Source organism: Chiloscyllium punctatum, chromosome 39 (assembly GCF_047496795.1).
Source record: "Chiloscyllium punctatum isolate Juve2018m chromosome 39, sChiPun1.3, whole genome shotgun sequence".
Classification (NCBI taxonomy): domain Eukaryota; kingdom Metazoa; phylum Chordata; class Chondrichthyes; order Orectolobiformes; family Hemiscylliidae; genus Chiloscyllium; species Chiloscyllium punctatum.
The window spans coordinates 33,850,829-33,866,558 of record NC_092777.1 but is presented as its reverse complement, the minus strand read 5'-3'; the positions used below and the strand labels follow the sequence as shown (position 1 = coordinate 33,866,558).

At 42.5% G+C, this 15,730-nt stretch overlaps 1 protein-coding gene across 1 annotated transcript in view; it reads right to left on the bottom strand.

Moving 5' to 3' along the window:
* Positions 1 to 470: 470 nt before the first annotated feature.
* cybc1 (cytochrome b-245 chaperone 1) overlaps positions 471 to 15,730 on the bottom strand; it is a 31,134-nt gene continuing 15,874 nt past the window's right edge. Inside the window, exons 5-7 of the mRNA XM_072558437.1 lie at positions 15,404 to 15,500; positions 9,634 to 9,778; positions 471 to 2,450 (exon numbers count right to left, since the gene is read on the bottom strand). Of these exons, the coding sequence (XP_072414538.1) occupies positions 2,303 to 2,450; positions 9,634 to 9,778; positions 15,404 to 15,500 (390 nt within the window). The 3' untranslated portion in view covers positions 471 to 2,302. The remainder of the gene's footprint in view (positions 2,451 to 9,633; positions 9,779 to 15,403; positions 15,501 to 15,730) is intronic.

The following is a 15,730-nucleotide window of genomic DNA, read 5'->3' as shown; positions in this document are numbered from 1 at the left end:
GTTCAATTCCTGCCTCAGGTGACTCTCTGTGTGGAGTTTGCACATTCTCCCCGTGTCTGCGTGGGTTTCCTCCGGGTGCTCCGGTTTCCTCCCACACTCCAAAGATGTGCAGGTCAGGTGAATTGGCCATGCTAAAATTGCCCGTAGTGTTAGGTAAGGGGTAGATGTAAGGGTATGGGTGGATTGCGCTTCGGCGGGGCGGTGTGGACTTGTTGGGCCGAAGGGCCTGTTTCCACATTGTAAGTAATCTAATCTAATCTAATTTAGCATGGCCAATATACTTAACCTGCACATCTTTGGACTTTGGTAAGAGAACGTGAACTCACACAAGCACAGGGAGAATGTCTGTCTGTGTGGAGTTTGCACAATCACCCAGGCTGCAATCAAACCGGGTCCTTGGTGCTGGGAGGCAACAGTGCTAATCACTGAACCACCGTGCCACCCACAAATAAGTACACTTGAGCCTGATAGGATCCTTACTGAGATAGCTTTAATAAAAAGTAACAGATATACACATTGATTAATCAGAATGACAGTGAAAATAGCCCAGTACTTTATAATGCAAATGGCTTTCAGCTATTTCTTTTCCATGCCAGGATCATTTACACGCATTGGCAAATAGTATGAAATGGTTCCTTATTATTGTAGCTTTTTCAATTCAATTGATTCAATCACATTTGATTGAAATGTCGGGAGGTGAGTCGAGTCCCAGAGTCAACTGGGCCTTTCAGACTCCTCCATCTCCCAATAAGCCAGAATACTAACATACAACTGTCCTATCAGCATGCAAACTCATTGAGTTTCAGAGCAGCTGGCTCCATTCCTCAATTCTGTACACTCCAGGTTTTCAATGACCTGAAAATAGTGACACAAATTCAAACATGATTAATTTACACCACTCCCAACATGAATAGAACCAGCATGTGCATACAATGTGAAACCCAATGTACCTATTTAAGATCATAACTCATATCTCTGCCAAAGGGATAGATTAGGCCATTTTTGACACTTAAAAGATTAATCAAACCAAGATTTCACTGTCTCCATCCCCTTCTCAGAGAGATGTAATTTACAGTATGTTTAATTTCTTGTTTCCTCATGACACATGGCATCACTAACAAAGTTATCATTTATTGCCTGTCCCTAGTTGCCTTTGAAAGTAGTGATCAGCTACCTTCCTCATTGGCTGCAGTCCACGTGGTGAAGGTACACTTACACTAAGGGAGTTCCAAGATATTGACTCAGCACCTGTGAAGAAACAACTACATAAATCCAAGTCAGGATGGTATGGGGCTTCGAAGGGAATTTGTTAGCGGTGGTCTCCTTATGCATTTGCTAGCTTTGTCCTTCTGGGTCGTAGAGATCATGGGTTTGGAAGGTGCTGCTGAAGACGGCCTGACAAGTTGCTGCTGTGACCCTGATGATGATACACATTGCTGCTACTGGAATGGTGGAGGGAATCAATGTTTGATGTTATTGATGGGGTACCAATTAACAAAACAGCTTTGTCTGGATGTTGTCAAGCTCCTCAAGCATTGGTGGAACTGCACTGTTTAAGAGAGTGTTCCATCATATTCCTGAATTGTGCATTTTAGACGATGCACGGGCTTTGGTGATGAGGTGCTCAGTGTAAAATTGTCAGCCTCTGATCTTTTCAGCAGGCCAATACCCGAAACCTTGAATAATCTGCCAGTATCACATCTCTATCCCTTACAAAATTAAGTTACAGCTGCACATGATGTTCAGCATTGAAACATGCTTTTACTAATCTGTCCATCTCTGTTAAAGATAGTAACCTCATAAGACAATTGTGTACAAAACACACTTTTTGAAACACTACAAAAGATCTCAGCATTTGAACACTAACAACACTGTGTCTATGTTTTGGCTTTACTGAAGTATATAAAACAGCTGCACTTTTTTCATTGCATTCTTTCACTTTATGTAAAATCAGTTGAATAAATTCTGCTTTAGAAGAAAACCCAAAATGAATTGAAAAGGATTATAAACAGAACAAAGTTTTAAGGACAGACACAACTGAAATGAAGATTCTCCATTCAATATTTCCAACGTAACGAGCTATTGTCTTTTAAAGCTTGTTTGTTTTGTGCATTTGATCAAAGTAGCATTCTGCTAAAGCAAGTGGATTATGTTAGGAAAGAAATTGGCCATGCAGACCTTATTAAGAGTTGGACATTGATGCCTGTGCTGTTTCACAACTAGTTTGTTTAAGGCCGACTCTTCAATGTTCTTCAAATGTTCACTCATTTTTAAAAGCCCTTGTTTCCTTTTGGCGCTGTGCTTAATTTCCTGATGATAATCTTTCGTTCTTTTCATTGTCACTGCCAGTGCCATCACTACTGTCTGGAGACAATCTCAGTTTATCTTCAAAGGATGGTTTGTTAAGGTTTAGGAAGTTAGTTATAAGTTGTGCTACAGCATCAACGTCACTGTGAAAGGAAAGGAAAAACGTGAGGCAAGTTAGAATTGCACACACCATGTCAAACAATATATTTGGAATGACACAGTCCATTTTCATCCTTTCTCCCACACCTGCATAATCTCAAAGTCATATCACTACGTAACATCAACTGCAAATGAGACATGTTGTAGATGGAGTCATTAACGGACATCCCTCAAATGTGAACTGAAATTTCGCAAGACGGTAAAATCTTTATTCTTCAAAATAATTCATTGAATGGAAATGCTTCAAAATACCGTATAAGCTAAAATGCTTACTTTTCTTCTTTTACCAGACCACTCTGTTCATTTTACTCTTGTAAAATCAATTATGTGCGTCATCTTTGCCTCTTAGTTTTATGTTTTGCTGAAGGGTTTGCTGCCAGATTTCTCAGGCTCTGTGTTCAGATAAAAGATGCATAAGGACAACTGAAGTTTTCTTTCCTATTTCCTCTGATGAATGGGATGGGCAAGCACTGGGGTCCAGGCTGATACTTTCACAGTAATGCAAAGGTGTGAATGATCGTGAAGCCAGAACATCATCAATTTTTAATTTTTGGAATCAGTTCTGAAATGATGCTCATTGAAAGACATAAACAGATATATTTCTGCACTGGTGACTTCAATATTTTATTGAGTAATCAGTGTCAAAACGCAAATGGTGTTTAATGGGGAAAACCTGGACATATAAACAAAATGTTATTCTATTCCCACCCCCAGCCAATGTAGTATAAACATCAGATTTTACGCTTGTTAGCTCATTGAACATTCTATGAAAGTAAAGTCACCATAGTTCGGAGGATCATAGTGCCACGGTCTCATTACAGACATGACTAGTGGTGGTTTAAGCTGAGGGTGAGGTTGAGAAACAGTACCTTGGTGGCATGATTACATGGTCAATAAAAACAGAGAATATTAGTAAAGCTCAGCATGTCTGACATTATTTCTCTCTCCACATATGCTACCAAGTCAACTGAGCACTTTCTGCATTCATTTCAGATCTTCAGCATCTGCAGTATTTTGCTCCTATTTCCATTATCAGTAGAATATAGAACAGTACAGGCCCTTTGGCCGTTGATGTTGTGCCAACCTTTTATCCTACTCTAAGATCAAACTAATCTACATACCCTTCATTTTACAATCATCTATGTGCCTACCAAGTGTCACTTAAATGTCCCTAATATATCTGACTCTACTACAACCGCTGAGAGTGCATTCCACACACCTACCACTCTGACATCTCCCCTAAACCTTCATCCAATCACCTTAAAGTTATGCCTCTTTATGATAGCCATTTCTGTCCTTGGAAAAAGTCTCTGACTATTCATTCTATCGATTCCTCTCATCATCTTGTACACCTCGTCTCTCACCTTTCTGCACTCCAATGAGAAAAGGCTGAGCTCCCTCAACCTTCCTTCAGAAGGTATGCCTCCAGTCCAGGCAGCATCCTGATAAATGTCCTCTGCACCCTCTCTGAAGCTTCCACATTCTTTCTATAATGAGGCAACCAGAACTGAACACAATATGCCAAGGGTGGTCTACCAGGGCTCTATAGAGCTGCAGCATAAACCCATGGCTCTTAAACTCAATCCCCGGCTCATGAAAGCCAACATACCATATGCCTTCTTGACAACCCAATCAACTGGGTGGCAATTTTGAGCAATCTATGGGTATGGACTCCAAGATCCCTCTGTTCCTCCACACTATCAAGAATCCTGCCTTTAACCCTATATTCGGCATTCAAATTCAACCTTCCAAAGTGAATCACTTCACACTTTTCCAGGTTAAACTCCATCTGCCACTTATTAGCCCAATCCTTCCACTTCCACTTCCTCATCCAAGTCATTTATAAAAATCACAAAGAGCACAGGTCCCAGAACCGATCCCTGTGGAACCCTACTGGTCACTGAGGTCCAGGTTGAATACTTTACATCAACTACCACCCTCTGTCTTCTAGGGGTCTGACAATTCTGTATCCAGACAGACAGGTTTCCCTGTATCCCATGCCTCCTTACTTTCTGAATGAACCTATCATGGGGATCCACATCCATTGCTCTACCTTCAAAGTGTTTTGTCACATCCTCAAAGAATTCAATAAGGTTTGTGAGGCATGACCTGCCCCTCACAAAGCCATGCTGACTATCTCTAATCAAACTATGGTTTTCCAAGTAATCATAAATCCTATCTCTCAGAGTGTTCTGCAATAATTTGCTCATGACTGACACAAGACTGACTGGTCTGTAGTTCCCAGGATTATCCCTAGTCCCTTTCTTGAACCGGGGAAAAACATTTTCCACCCTCCAATCATCTGGCACTACTCCAGTCAACAGTGAGGACACAAAGACACAGCAATCTCTTCCCTCACTTCCTGTCATAACCTTGTGTATATCGCGTCTGGCCCAGGGGACTTATCTATCCTTATGTTTTTCAAAACTTTCAGGACATCCTCCTTCTTAACATCAACTTGTTCTAGCATATCAATCTATTTCACGCTGACGTCAGAAACGTCAATGTCCCTCTCAGTAGTGAATACTGAAGCAAATTATTCAATAAGGACCTCCACTGCTTCCTCCAACTCCAGGCGCAAGTTCCCTCCACCATCCCCGATCGGCCCTATCCCCACTCTGGCCATCCTCTTGTTGCTCACATGAGTGTAGAATGCCTCGCAGTTTTCCTTAATCCTCCCTGCTAAATCCTAGAATGCCCCTAAGGCAAAGGATATATACCCATTTAGGAGAAAATGGGCTTATCAGTGATAGACAGCATGGTTTTGTGCAGGGAAGATCATGTCTGACAAACTTAATAGAATTCTTTGAAGAGGTGACAAAGTTAATTGATGAGGGAAGGGATGTAGATGTCATATACATGGACTTCAGTAAGGTGTTTGATAAAGTTCCTACCGGCTGATTAAGAAGGTGAAATTGCATGGGGTCCAGGGTGTTCTGCCTAGGTGGATAGAGAACTGGTTGGGCAACAGAAGACAGAGACTAGTAGTGGAAGGGAGCTTCTCAAAATGGAGACCTGTAACCAATGGTGTCCCACAGGGATTTGTGCTGGGACCACTGTTGTTTGTGATATACATAAATGATTTGGAGGAAAGTGTAGGTTGCCTCATTAGCAAGTTTGCAGATGACACTACGATTGTTGGAGTAGCAGATAGTGAAGGGGACTGTCAGAGAGTACAGCAGAATACAGATAGATTGGAGAGTTGGGCAGAGAAATGGCAGATGGAATTCAATCCTGACAAATGCGGGGTGATGCAATTCAAGAGCAAACTATACTGTAAATGGTAAAGTCCTGGGGAAAATTGATATACAGAGAGATCTGGCTGTTCAGGCCCATTGTTCTCTGAAGGTTGCAATGCAGGTCAGTAGAGTGATCAAGAAGGCATACTGCATGCTTTCCTTCATCGGATGAGGTATTGAGTATAAGAGTTGGCAGGTCATGTTACAGTTGTATAGGACTTTGGTTCGACCACATTTAGAATACAATGTACACTTCTGGTCGCCGCATTACCAAAAGGATGTGGATGCTTTAGACAGGGTGCAAAGGAGGTTCACCAGGATGTTGCCTGGTATGGAGGGTGCCAGCAATGAGGAGAGGTTGAATAGATTAGGATTTTTTTCATTGGAAAGAAGGCGATTGAGGGGGATACCTGATTGGTACCTACAAAATCATGGGAGGTATAAACAGGGTGGATTGCAAGAAACTTTTTCTCAGAGTGTGGAACTCAATTACTAGGGGTCATGAGTTCAAAGTAAGAGGGGAAAAGTTTAGGGGAGATATACAGGGAAAGTTCTTCACACAGAGGGTGCCTGGAAGGCGTTGCCAGCAGAGGTGGTGGGGGTGAGAACGCTGATGTCATTTAAGATGTATCTACACAGATACATGAATGGGCAGGGAACAAAGAGACACAAACCTTAGAAAATAGGCTGCAGGTTTAGATAGAGGATTTGGTTCGGCGCAGGCTTGGAAGGCCGAAGGGCCTGTTCCTATGCAGTAAGGTTCTTTGTTCTTTGCCCCCTTCTAGCTCTCCTAAGTCTATTTTTCAGTTCTTACCTGGCTACCTTGTAACCTCTAAAGCCCTGTATGATCCTTGCCTCCTCAACCTTAAATAAGCTTCCTTATTCCTCTTTGACCAGATGTTCCACATCACTTGTCACCCACAGTTCTTTCAACTTACCATCCCTTCCTTGCCTCAGTGGGACAAACCTATCCAGCAGTATCAGCAAGTGTTCCCTAAACAACCTCCACATTTCTGTTGTGCATTTCCCTGTGAACATCTGTTCCCAATTGAGGCACCCCAGTTCCTGCCTAATAGCATTGTAATTCCACACCGTCCCCCCATACCATCTGCTCCTATCTCTCTCCATGACTGTAGTAATGGTCAGGGAGTTGTGATCACTATCATCAAAATGCTCTCCCACTGAGATTTCTAACACCTGCTCTGGATCATTGCCGAGCACCAAATCCAATACGGCCTCCCCTCTAGTCAGCCGATCTACATTTGAGTCAGGAATCCTTCCTGGGCACATCTGATGAAAACTGCTCCATCCAAACTATTTGAAGTAAGGAGGTTCCAATCAATATTAGGAAGATTTAAAGTCACCCATGACAACAACCCTGTTACTTCTGCACCTTTCCAAAATCTGCCTCCCAAATGGCTCCTCAGGGTCTCTGTTGCTACTGGAGAGTCTATAGAAAACTCCCAATAAAGTGATTGCTCCCTTCCTGTTTCTGACCTCCACCCATACTAACTCTGTAGACAAACCCTGCTCGACAACCTCCCTTTCTGCAGCTGTGACGCACTCACTAATTAACAATACTACTCCTCCACCTCTTACCTCCCCCATCCCCAATAAGTGAGCGGCACGGTGGCACAGTGGTTAGCACTGCTGCCTCACAGTGCCAGAGACCTGGGTTCAATTCCCACCTCAGGCAACTGTCTGTGTGGAGTTTGCACGTTCTGCCAGTGTCTGCTTGGGTTTCCTCCGGGTGCTCCGGTTTCCTCCCACAGTCCAAAGATGTGCAAGTTAGGTGAATTGGCCATGCTAAATTGCCCGTGGTGTTAGGTGAAGGGGTAAATGTAGGAGAATGGGTCTGGTGGGTTGCTCTTCAGAGGTTCGGTGTGGACTTGTTGGGCCGAAGATTATAAGTAATCTAATCTAATCTAAAAAAAAATCTAAACCCTGGAACATCCAACAACTGTTCCTGCCGCTGTGACATCCAAGTCTCCATAATGGCCACAATGTCATAGTTCCAAGGACTGATCCATGGTCTAAGTTCATCACCCCTATTCCTGACATTCCTTGCGTTAAAATAGACACCCTTCAACCCATCACACTGACTGTACTTTGCCCTATCAACTGTCTATCCCTCCTCAGACTCTGAGCACGCTGTATCTGGCTTTTCACTACCTATTCCATCATCTGATCTGTAGCTCCGCTTCCCACACCCCTGCCATCTAGTTTAAACCCTCCCAAAGAGCTCGAGCAAACCTCCCACCCAGGATAGTGGTGCCCCCTCTAGTTCAGGTGCAACTCGTCCTTTCCCCAGAAGGTATCCCAATGATCCACATATCTGAAGCCGTCCCTTCGACACCAGCCTTGCAGCCATGTGTTCATCTGCACTCACTCCCTGTTCCTAGCCTCACTACCCCATAGAACCAGTAGCAATCCTGAGATTACTATTCTGCTCGTCCTGCCTTTTAGCTTCCAACCTAACTCCCTATATTCACTTTTCAGATCCTCAACCCATTCCTCATCTATGTTACCAACGTATACCATGACTTCTGGTTGCTCTCCCTCCCCCTTAAGAATCCTGTAGACTCGATCCATGACTCTGGCACCCAGGAGGCAACATACCGCCCAGGAGTCTCATTCGCGAACATAGAATCTCCTGTCTGCTCCTCTCACCATTGAGCCTCCTATCACTATCGCTCTCCTATTCTCCCTCCCCTTCTGAGCCACAGACCCAGTCTCAGTGCCAGAAACCTGGCCACTGTGGCTTTCCCTTGGTAGGACCCCTCCCTAACAACTTCTTTTTGAGGGTAACAGCCACAAGGGCTCCCTGCATTGTCTGCCTATTCCCTTTCCCTCTCCAAACGGTCACCTACCTACCTTTGTCCTGTAACTTAAGTGTGACTACCTCCCTATAATTACTCCCAGCCTCCCGAATGATCTGAAGTTCATCCAGCTCCAGTTCCCTAATGCAGTCTGTGAGGAGCTGGAGTTGGGTGCACTTCTCACAGGTGAAGTCAGCAGGGATACCAGTGGTGACCCTTACCGCCCACATCCTGCAAGAAGAGCATGCAACTGCCTCCATCCCCTCTGCGCAAAATTACCAAGTGAGATTGAAAAAAAACTGACCTTACCAACCCTCTACACAGGTTGAATTTGATTAGAGGACAGTGTAGTGTCTCAGGTTTAGCCATAGCCTGAATATATCAGTTCACTTACCCACCAGTCCCTGTGTCTGCGCCCATTCCTGTTGCTCTTTCGCTTTGCCTATTCTCGAGGTACGTATTTAACAGGAAAATTTACCTTCCCTGCAGCCCCCTAATTGGCTGATATTTTTTGTCACAGTTTGCAGTCAAAACCAATGAGCAATGTTTTTTAAAAAATAACCAAAAGAACTGTGGATGCTGGAAATCAGAAAGCAAAATCAGAAACTGCTAGAAAGAGCAGATCTGACAACATTGATACAACAGATATATAGACACTATAGGTGAGGCAATATACCATCTATCTGGTCTGCACCCTGGTTTATGGTTGTTCACTTCACTCCTCTTAAGTTAACTCCCTTAGCATATCCTTCTCTCCTTTCCTCCCTCACATGGTGATTTACTTTATTTTTATATAAAACCAAACCAAATAGAGTTGTATCACAATCTTCATTTTGTCAGATTTTAAAAGACATGCAATTTATTTAATTAGCCTCAGTGGACTATGTTTGTCAGTTGTACCATTGGACATGCTGGTGTTGGAAAAACAAAAATGCAATTAAGCAGTAACAATTTATCCATGAAATGAATTTGTTGATTAATTTCCATAACATTAAGTAAAATACAAACAGTACAGTAATTCTACAACTCCAGAAAGTTATTATAAATCAGGTTAACATACATAAAAGAAAACAAACCTTATCAAGATAGTTAAAAATTTAATTACTTACCTTCGATTACTTAACACAGCACTTTGAGTAATTGGGTGTGAAAACCCAGTCGCAAACCGCAGTACCACAAGGTATCCTTTTCCCAAATAGCGGACTCTCTCCTCATCTACAGTAACGGCACGAATATGCTGAAGCTGTGCCACCACTATAAATGGAACACACAGTCACTCGAATGCAATGAGCAGAACAAGTATTACACAAGATCATCAAATCAACATTGCAATGAACACATCTTAACAAGAAGAGAAGAATGGTAGCACAACTCTATACTTGAAGATGTAGAAGCCGTAATGGAGAAATAGAACATGTGAAAGCTGTTCTGCAAGACTGTGGCAAACCTAATCACATCATTATTCAGTTTTTTTTTATTCATGAGGTGTGTTTATCATTGGCTAGGCCAGCCCATCACTAATTGTTGTGGAATTTATTGGCTCGCTAGGCCATTTCAAAGGACAAGTAAGAGCCAAACACCTTGCTCCGAGTCTGGAGTCACATGTAGGCCAGACCAAGTAAGGACAGCAAATTTCATTCTCTACAGGATATTAGTGATACAGATAGGCCTGTATGACAATCAGCAAGTAGGTATTTCATTGTCTTTAAACCAGCTTTTTTTAATTCTAGATTTTTGTCAAATTCAAATTTCACTATTCACGATGATGGATTTGAGTCAATGTCTCCAAAATATTGTAGCTTCGGGTTTTAGATTATTAGTCCAATCACACTAGCACTGCATTGCCTTCCCTTGTGTCTAATGCAAGTTCTCGAATGGACCAAAGACTGCCACTTTCAGATCTGAAAAATACATAGAGTGGCGATGGTTACACTGGAAAGGCGAAGAACCTCAAAAATGGGAACAAAAAGGTTAAGGAAGCCATTTCACAATGTCAATGTGCAACAGATACACAGGGATATTTTCCACTAAGAGGATGCTATCAGTCTAAAAGATGTACTGCCTACCACAAAACTGAGTGATGTTATGCCTGAAGTTCAGAAGCAGTGCAAAGCCAGCAGATATGCTGTTCTTCCCAATGACTGATTGATTGAATGAATATGGCATGTTTTTTCGGTTGTTTATACAGGTAGTGCACAGACCATACTCAACTAGCTAGCTTGGCAAAACCCAAAACAAAATAGCTACAGGGTGTACAGGTATGAGATTCTTGCTCCCTGTACGGATGAGCCAGCTGGCAACGGCACCATGGTGTGCAGAAGGCCATTCAAGACGGGAGCGGGGGGGGGGGAGCAAAATGACAAGTAGTTGTTATAGGGGATTCTATAATCAGGGGGACAGATAGTATCCTTTGCAAGCTGGATCGGCAGTCCCGCATGGTGTGTTGCCTGCCCAGTGCCAGGGTGCGGGACATCTCCAACCAACTTAAAAGGATATTGGAGCGGGAGGGGGAGGATCCAGTTGTTGTGGTCCACGTTGGGACTAACAACATAGGCAAAGCTAGGGTGGAGGACCTGTTTGGGGATTATCAAGCACTAGGAAGGAAATTGAAGTACAGGTCCTCAAGGATCATAATCTCCGGATTACTGCCTGAGCCACGTGCCAATTGGCATAAGGATAAGAAAATTAGGGAAGTAAACACATGGCTAAGGGATTGGTGTGGGAAAGAGGGATTCCATTTCATGGGGCATTGGCATCAGTTTTGGAACCGGAGGGATCTGTACCGTTGGGACGGTCTCCACCTGAATCGATCAGGTACCAATGTTCTAGCAAAGAGGATAAATAGGGTGGTCAGTAGGACTTTAAACTTCTGAGTTGGGGGGAAGGGAAAGTGAAAGCGACAGGGAGTATGGAGTTAAATGGAAAGATAAGCAGCAGGATTGCATGTGTGCAGGTGAATCTAAACTTAAGGCAGATTGGGAATGCAGCCAAAAGGAACGATAACTTAGGACATCTTATGACTTCCAATATCTCTAATGATAAGAAAGTTAGCATTAAGGCACTTTACCTGAATGCTCATAGCATTCGTAACAAAGCAGATGAACTAATGGCACAGATCATCGTGAATGATTATGATGTGGTAGGCATCACAAAGACGTGGTTACAGGGGGGTCAGGACTGGCAGTTAAACATCCAAAGATTTTCAATTTATCAAAAAGACAGGGAGGTGGGCAGAGGGGGCGGGGTTGCCTTGTTAGTGAAGAACAAAATTAAATCTATGGCACTGAATGACGTGGAGTCGAATGATGTGGAGTCTGTGTGAGTGGAATTGAGGAACCACAAAGGCAAAAAAAAACATAATGGGAGTTATGTACAGACATCCTAACAGTGGTCAGGACCAGGGGCGCAACATGTACCGGGAAATAGAGAAGGCATGTCAGAAAGGCAAGGTCACGGTGATCATGGGAGACTTCAATATGCAGGTGGACTGGGTAAATAATGTTGCCAGTGGATCCAAAGAAAGGGAATTCATGGAATGCTTACAGGATGGCTTTTTGGAACAGCTTGTCATGGAGCCCACAAGGGAGCAGGCTATTCTGGGCCTAGTGCTATGTAATGAACCAGACTTTATAAAAAATCTTAAAGTAAGGGAACACTTAGGAAGCAGCGATCATAATATGGTAGAGTTCAGTCTGCAGTTTGAAAGAGAGAAGGCAAAATCGGATGTAATGGTGTTACAGTTAAATAAAGGTAATTATGAAGGCATGAGAGAGGAACTGACTAAAATAGACTGGAAGCAGAGGCTAACCGGGAAGACAGTAGAGCAAAAATAGCAGGAGTTTGTGGGTATAATTGAGGACACTGTACAGAAGTTCATCCCCAAGAAAAGAAAGATTATCCAGGGAGGGATTAGACAGCCATGGCTGACAAAGGAAGTCAGGAAATGTATTAAAGAAAAAGAGAGATCCTATAAAGTGGCCACAAGCAGTGGGAAAATCAGAAGATTGGAAAGGCTACAAAAACAAACAGAGGATAAGAAAGAGAGAAATAAGGAAGGAGAGGATCAAATATGAAGGTAGGCTAGCCAGTAATATTAGAAATGATAGCAAAAGTTTCTTTCAATACATAAGAAACAAACGACAGGCAAAAGTAGACATTGGCCACTTCAAACTGATGCTGGAAGCTTAGTGATGGGAGATAAGGAAATAGCTGGAGAACTTAATAAGTACTTTGCATCAATGTTCACAGTGGAAGACATGAGTAATATCCCAACAATTAAAGGAAGTCAGGGGGCTGAGTTGAGTATGGTTGCCATTACAAAAGAGAAAGTGCTAGAAAAGCTAAAAGGTCTTAAAATTGATAAATCTCCTAGCCCCGATGGGCTACATCCTAGAGTTCTGAGGGAGGTGGCTGAGGAAATAACGGAGGTGTTGGTTGAGATCTTTCAAAAGTCACTGGAGTCAGGGAAAGTCCGGGATGATTGGAAGATCGCTGTTGTAATCCCCTTGTTCAAGACAAAAGATAGAAAATTATAGGCCAATTAGCCTAACTTCGGTTGTTGGTAAAATTCTAGAATCCATCATTGAGGATGAGGTTTCTAAATTCTTGGAAGAGCAGGGTCAGATTAGAACAAGTCAAAATGGATTTAGTAAGGGGAGGTCGTGCCTAACAAACCTATTGGAATTCTTTGAAGAGGTGACAAGTAGGTTAGACCAGGGAAACCCAGTGGATGTGGTCTATCTAGATTTCCAAAAGGCCTTTGATAAGGTGCCACACGGGAGGCTGCTGAGCAAGGTGAGGACCCATGGTATTCGAGGTGAGCTACTGGGATGGATTGAGGATTGGCTGTCTGACAGAAGGCAGAGAGTTGGGATAAAAGGTTCTTTTTTGGAATGGCAGCCAGTGACAAGCGGTGTCCCGCAGGGTTCAGTGTTGGGTCCGCAGCTGTTCACGTTATATATTAATGATCTGGATGAAGGGACTGGGGGCATTCTAGCGAAGTTTGCCGATGATACGAAGGTAGGTGGACAGGCAGGTAGTACTAAGAAAGTGGGGAGGCTGCAGAAGGATCTAGAGAGTTTGAGAGAGTGGTCCAGGAAATGGCTAATGGAATTCAATGTGAGCAAATGCGAGGTCTTGCACTTTGGAAAAAAGAATACAAGCATGGACTACTTTCTAAATGGTGAGAAAATTCATAAATCCAAAGTACAAAGGGATCTGGAAGTACTAGTCGAGGATTCTCTAAAGGTAAACATGCAGGTTGAGTCCGTGATTAAGAAAGCGAATGCAATGTTGTCAATTATCTCAAGAGGGTTGGAATATAAAAGCACCGTTGTGCTACTGAGACTTTATAAAGCTCTGGTTAGGCCCCATTTGGAGTACTGTGTCCAGTTTTGGTCCCCACACCTTAGGAAGGACATACTGGCACTGGAGCGTGTCCAGCGGAGATTCACACGGATGATCCCTGGAGTGATAGGTCTAACATACGAGGAACGGCTGAGGATCCTGGGATTGTATTCATTGGAGTTTAGAAGATTATGGGGAGAGCTAATAGAAACTTACAAGATAATACATGGACGTTAGGAAATTGTTTCCGTTAGGTGAGGAGACTAGGACCCGTTGACACAGCCTTAGAATTAGAGGGGGTAAATTCAGAACAGAAATGCGGAGACATTTCTTCAGCCAGAGAGTGGTGAGCCTGTGGAATTCAGTGCCGCAGAGTGCAGTGGAGAGTTGGGACGCTAAATGTCTTCAAGGCAGAAATTGATAAATTCTTGATGTCACAAGGAATTAAGGGCTACGGGGAGAATGCAAGTAAGTGGAGTTGAAATGCCCATCAGCCATGATTGAATGGCAGAGTGGACTCGATGGGCCGAATGGCATTACTTCCACTCCTATGTCTTATGGTCTTATGGTCTTATGGTACCCAATTTATGAGCCTCCACCTTATGATCACTTGTATTTATGAACATGATCTCATTCAGGGGTGTAACTTAAAAGATCAGACAATATGAACATTTCATGCACTTTGAATTGCACCTTTATATTGTCCTGCATTGTGATCTGACATCCGTGCAAATCAGTTTGTGAACAATCTCCAGAATGAAACCTGGAACCCATGCATTGCCTGAATGTTAGGTAGGACTCTGTGATTGGGCAGCACTTGTTGAACAGTCCCAAGTGTGTTAATAGCTACATTAACAATGAATTTATGATAATCGGTCAAGCTAATGTTGCCAATCATTTACACTTGCGAGAGGCAACCTGAATTCATACACAGGTCCCTATTCTCTGCTATGAAAATAATATTTTCAAGCCTACACCTTTCTTTATAAATTACTCTGGAGCTTAGTGACCCTGTAGCCCCTTGTTTCTTTCCCATCGGAAAACACCATAAATCTGAGTCAATTTGCCAATCAATCATCACCCTTTTCTCCTGTAGCATAAATTGTTGTCACCATTTGAAACTTGGCATTCTTGCATTTATCCTGACAAGTATATAATAACAAAGTTCAGCACCACGTCTCTCATGCTATCAAGTGATCATCTATCCAGGTGGGAATGAGATTAGTTTTCCACACACGAAGGTTCATGTTAGGAAGCTCACCTTTTCATTAAAGGTCAAATCTTCGCTTTAACCTTAATCCTAATCTGAGTGATAGTGTGAGTTTGAAAATGTTGATTTGTTGATCTCAGCCAAACCATGTGATAGTGTCAATTTAGGAGGAATTAAAAATTGATTTCTATTTGGTACTAAAAATAGTTATCCATTGCAAACAGTATGCTTTGGTTTAAGCTTTCTCCCATCATGCTTACCATGGCACCCCAAAGTCAACCTGAATGATTTTGTGAAGCAGGAAATACAAATTTACACTTTACCTTGTTCTGGACTTTTACTCCACATGGTTAATATCCTTGTATAAAGATTAAAATTTTTCAGAACTGCATTCCCTTTATTCTTGTCAAATCTAACTTCCTAAAAAACAGAAAAACTACCTTTAAAATGAATGAAAATACATAACATTTCAGTTTATACTTCTTGTTCCTACCAATAAATAAGTGTTTCACAACATGCTAATCTGTAATTCTCATTTCATATATCAAGGTTTATAAAGCTTTGCCCAGAGTTTAAGTTTTCTTTATTAAGCTTTTGTGGGTTATTTTAATATATTGTTAGTACACATAATCAGGAACTGTAAAAGCATT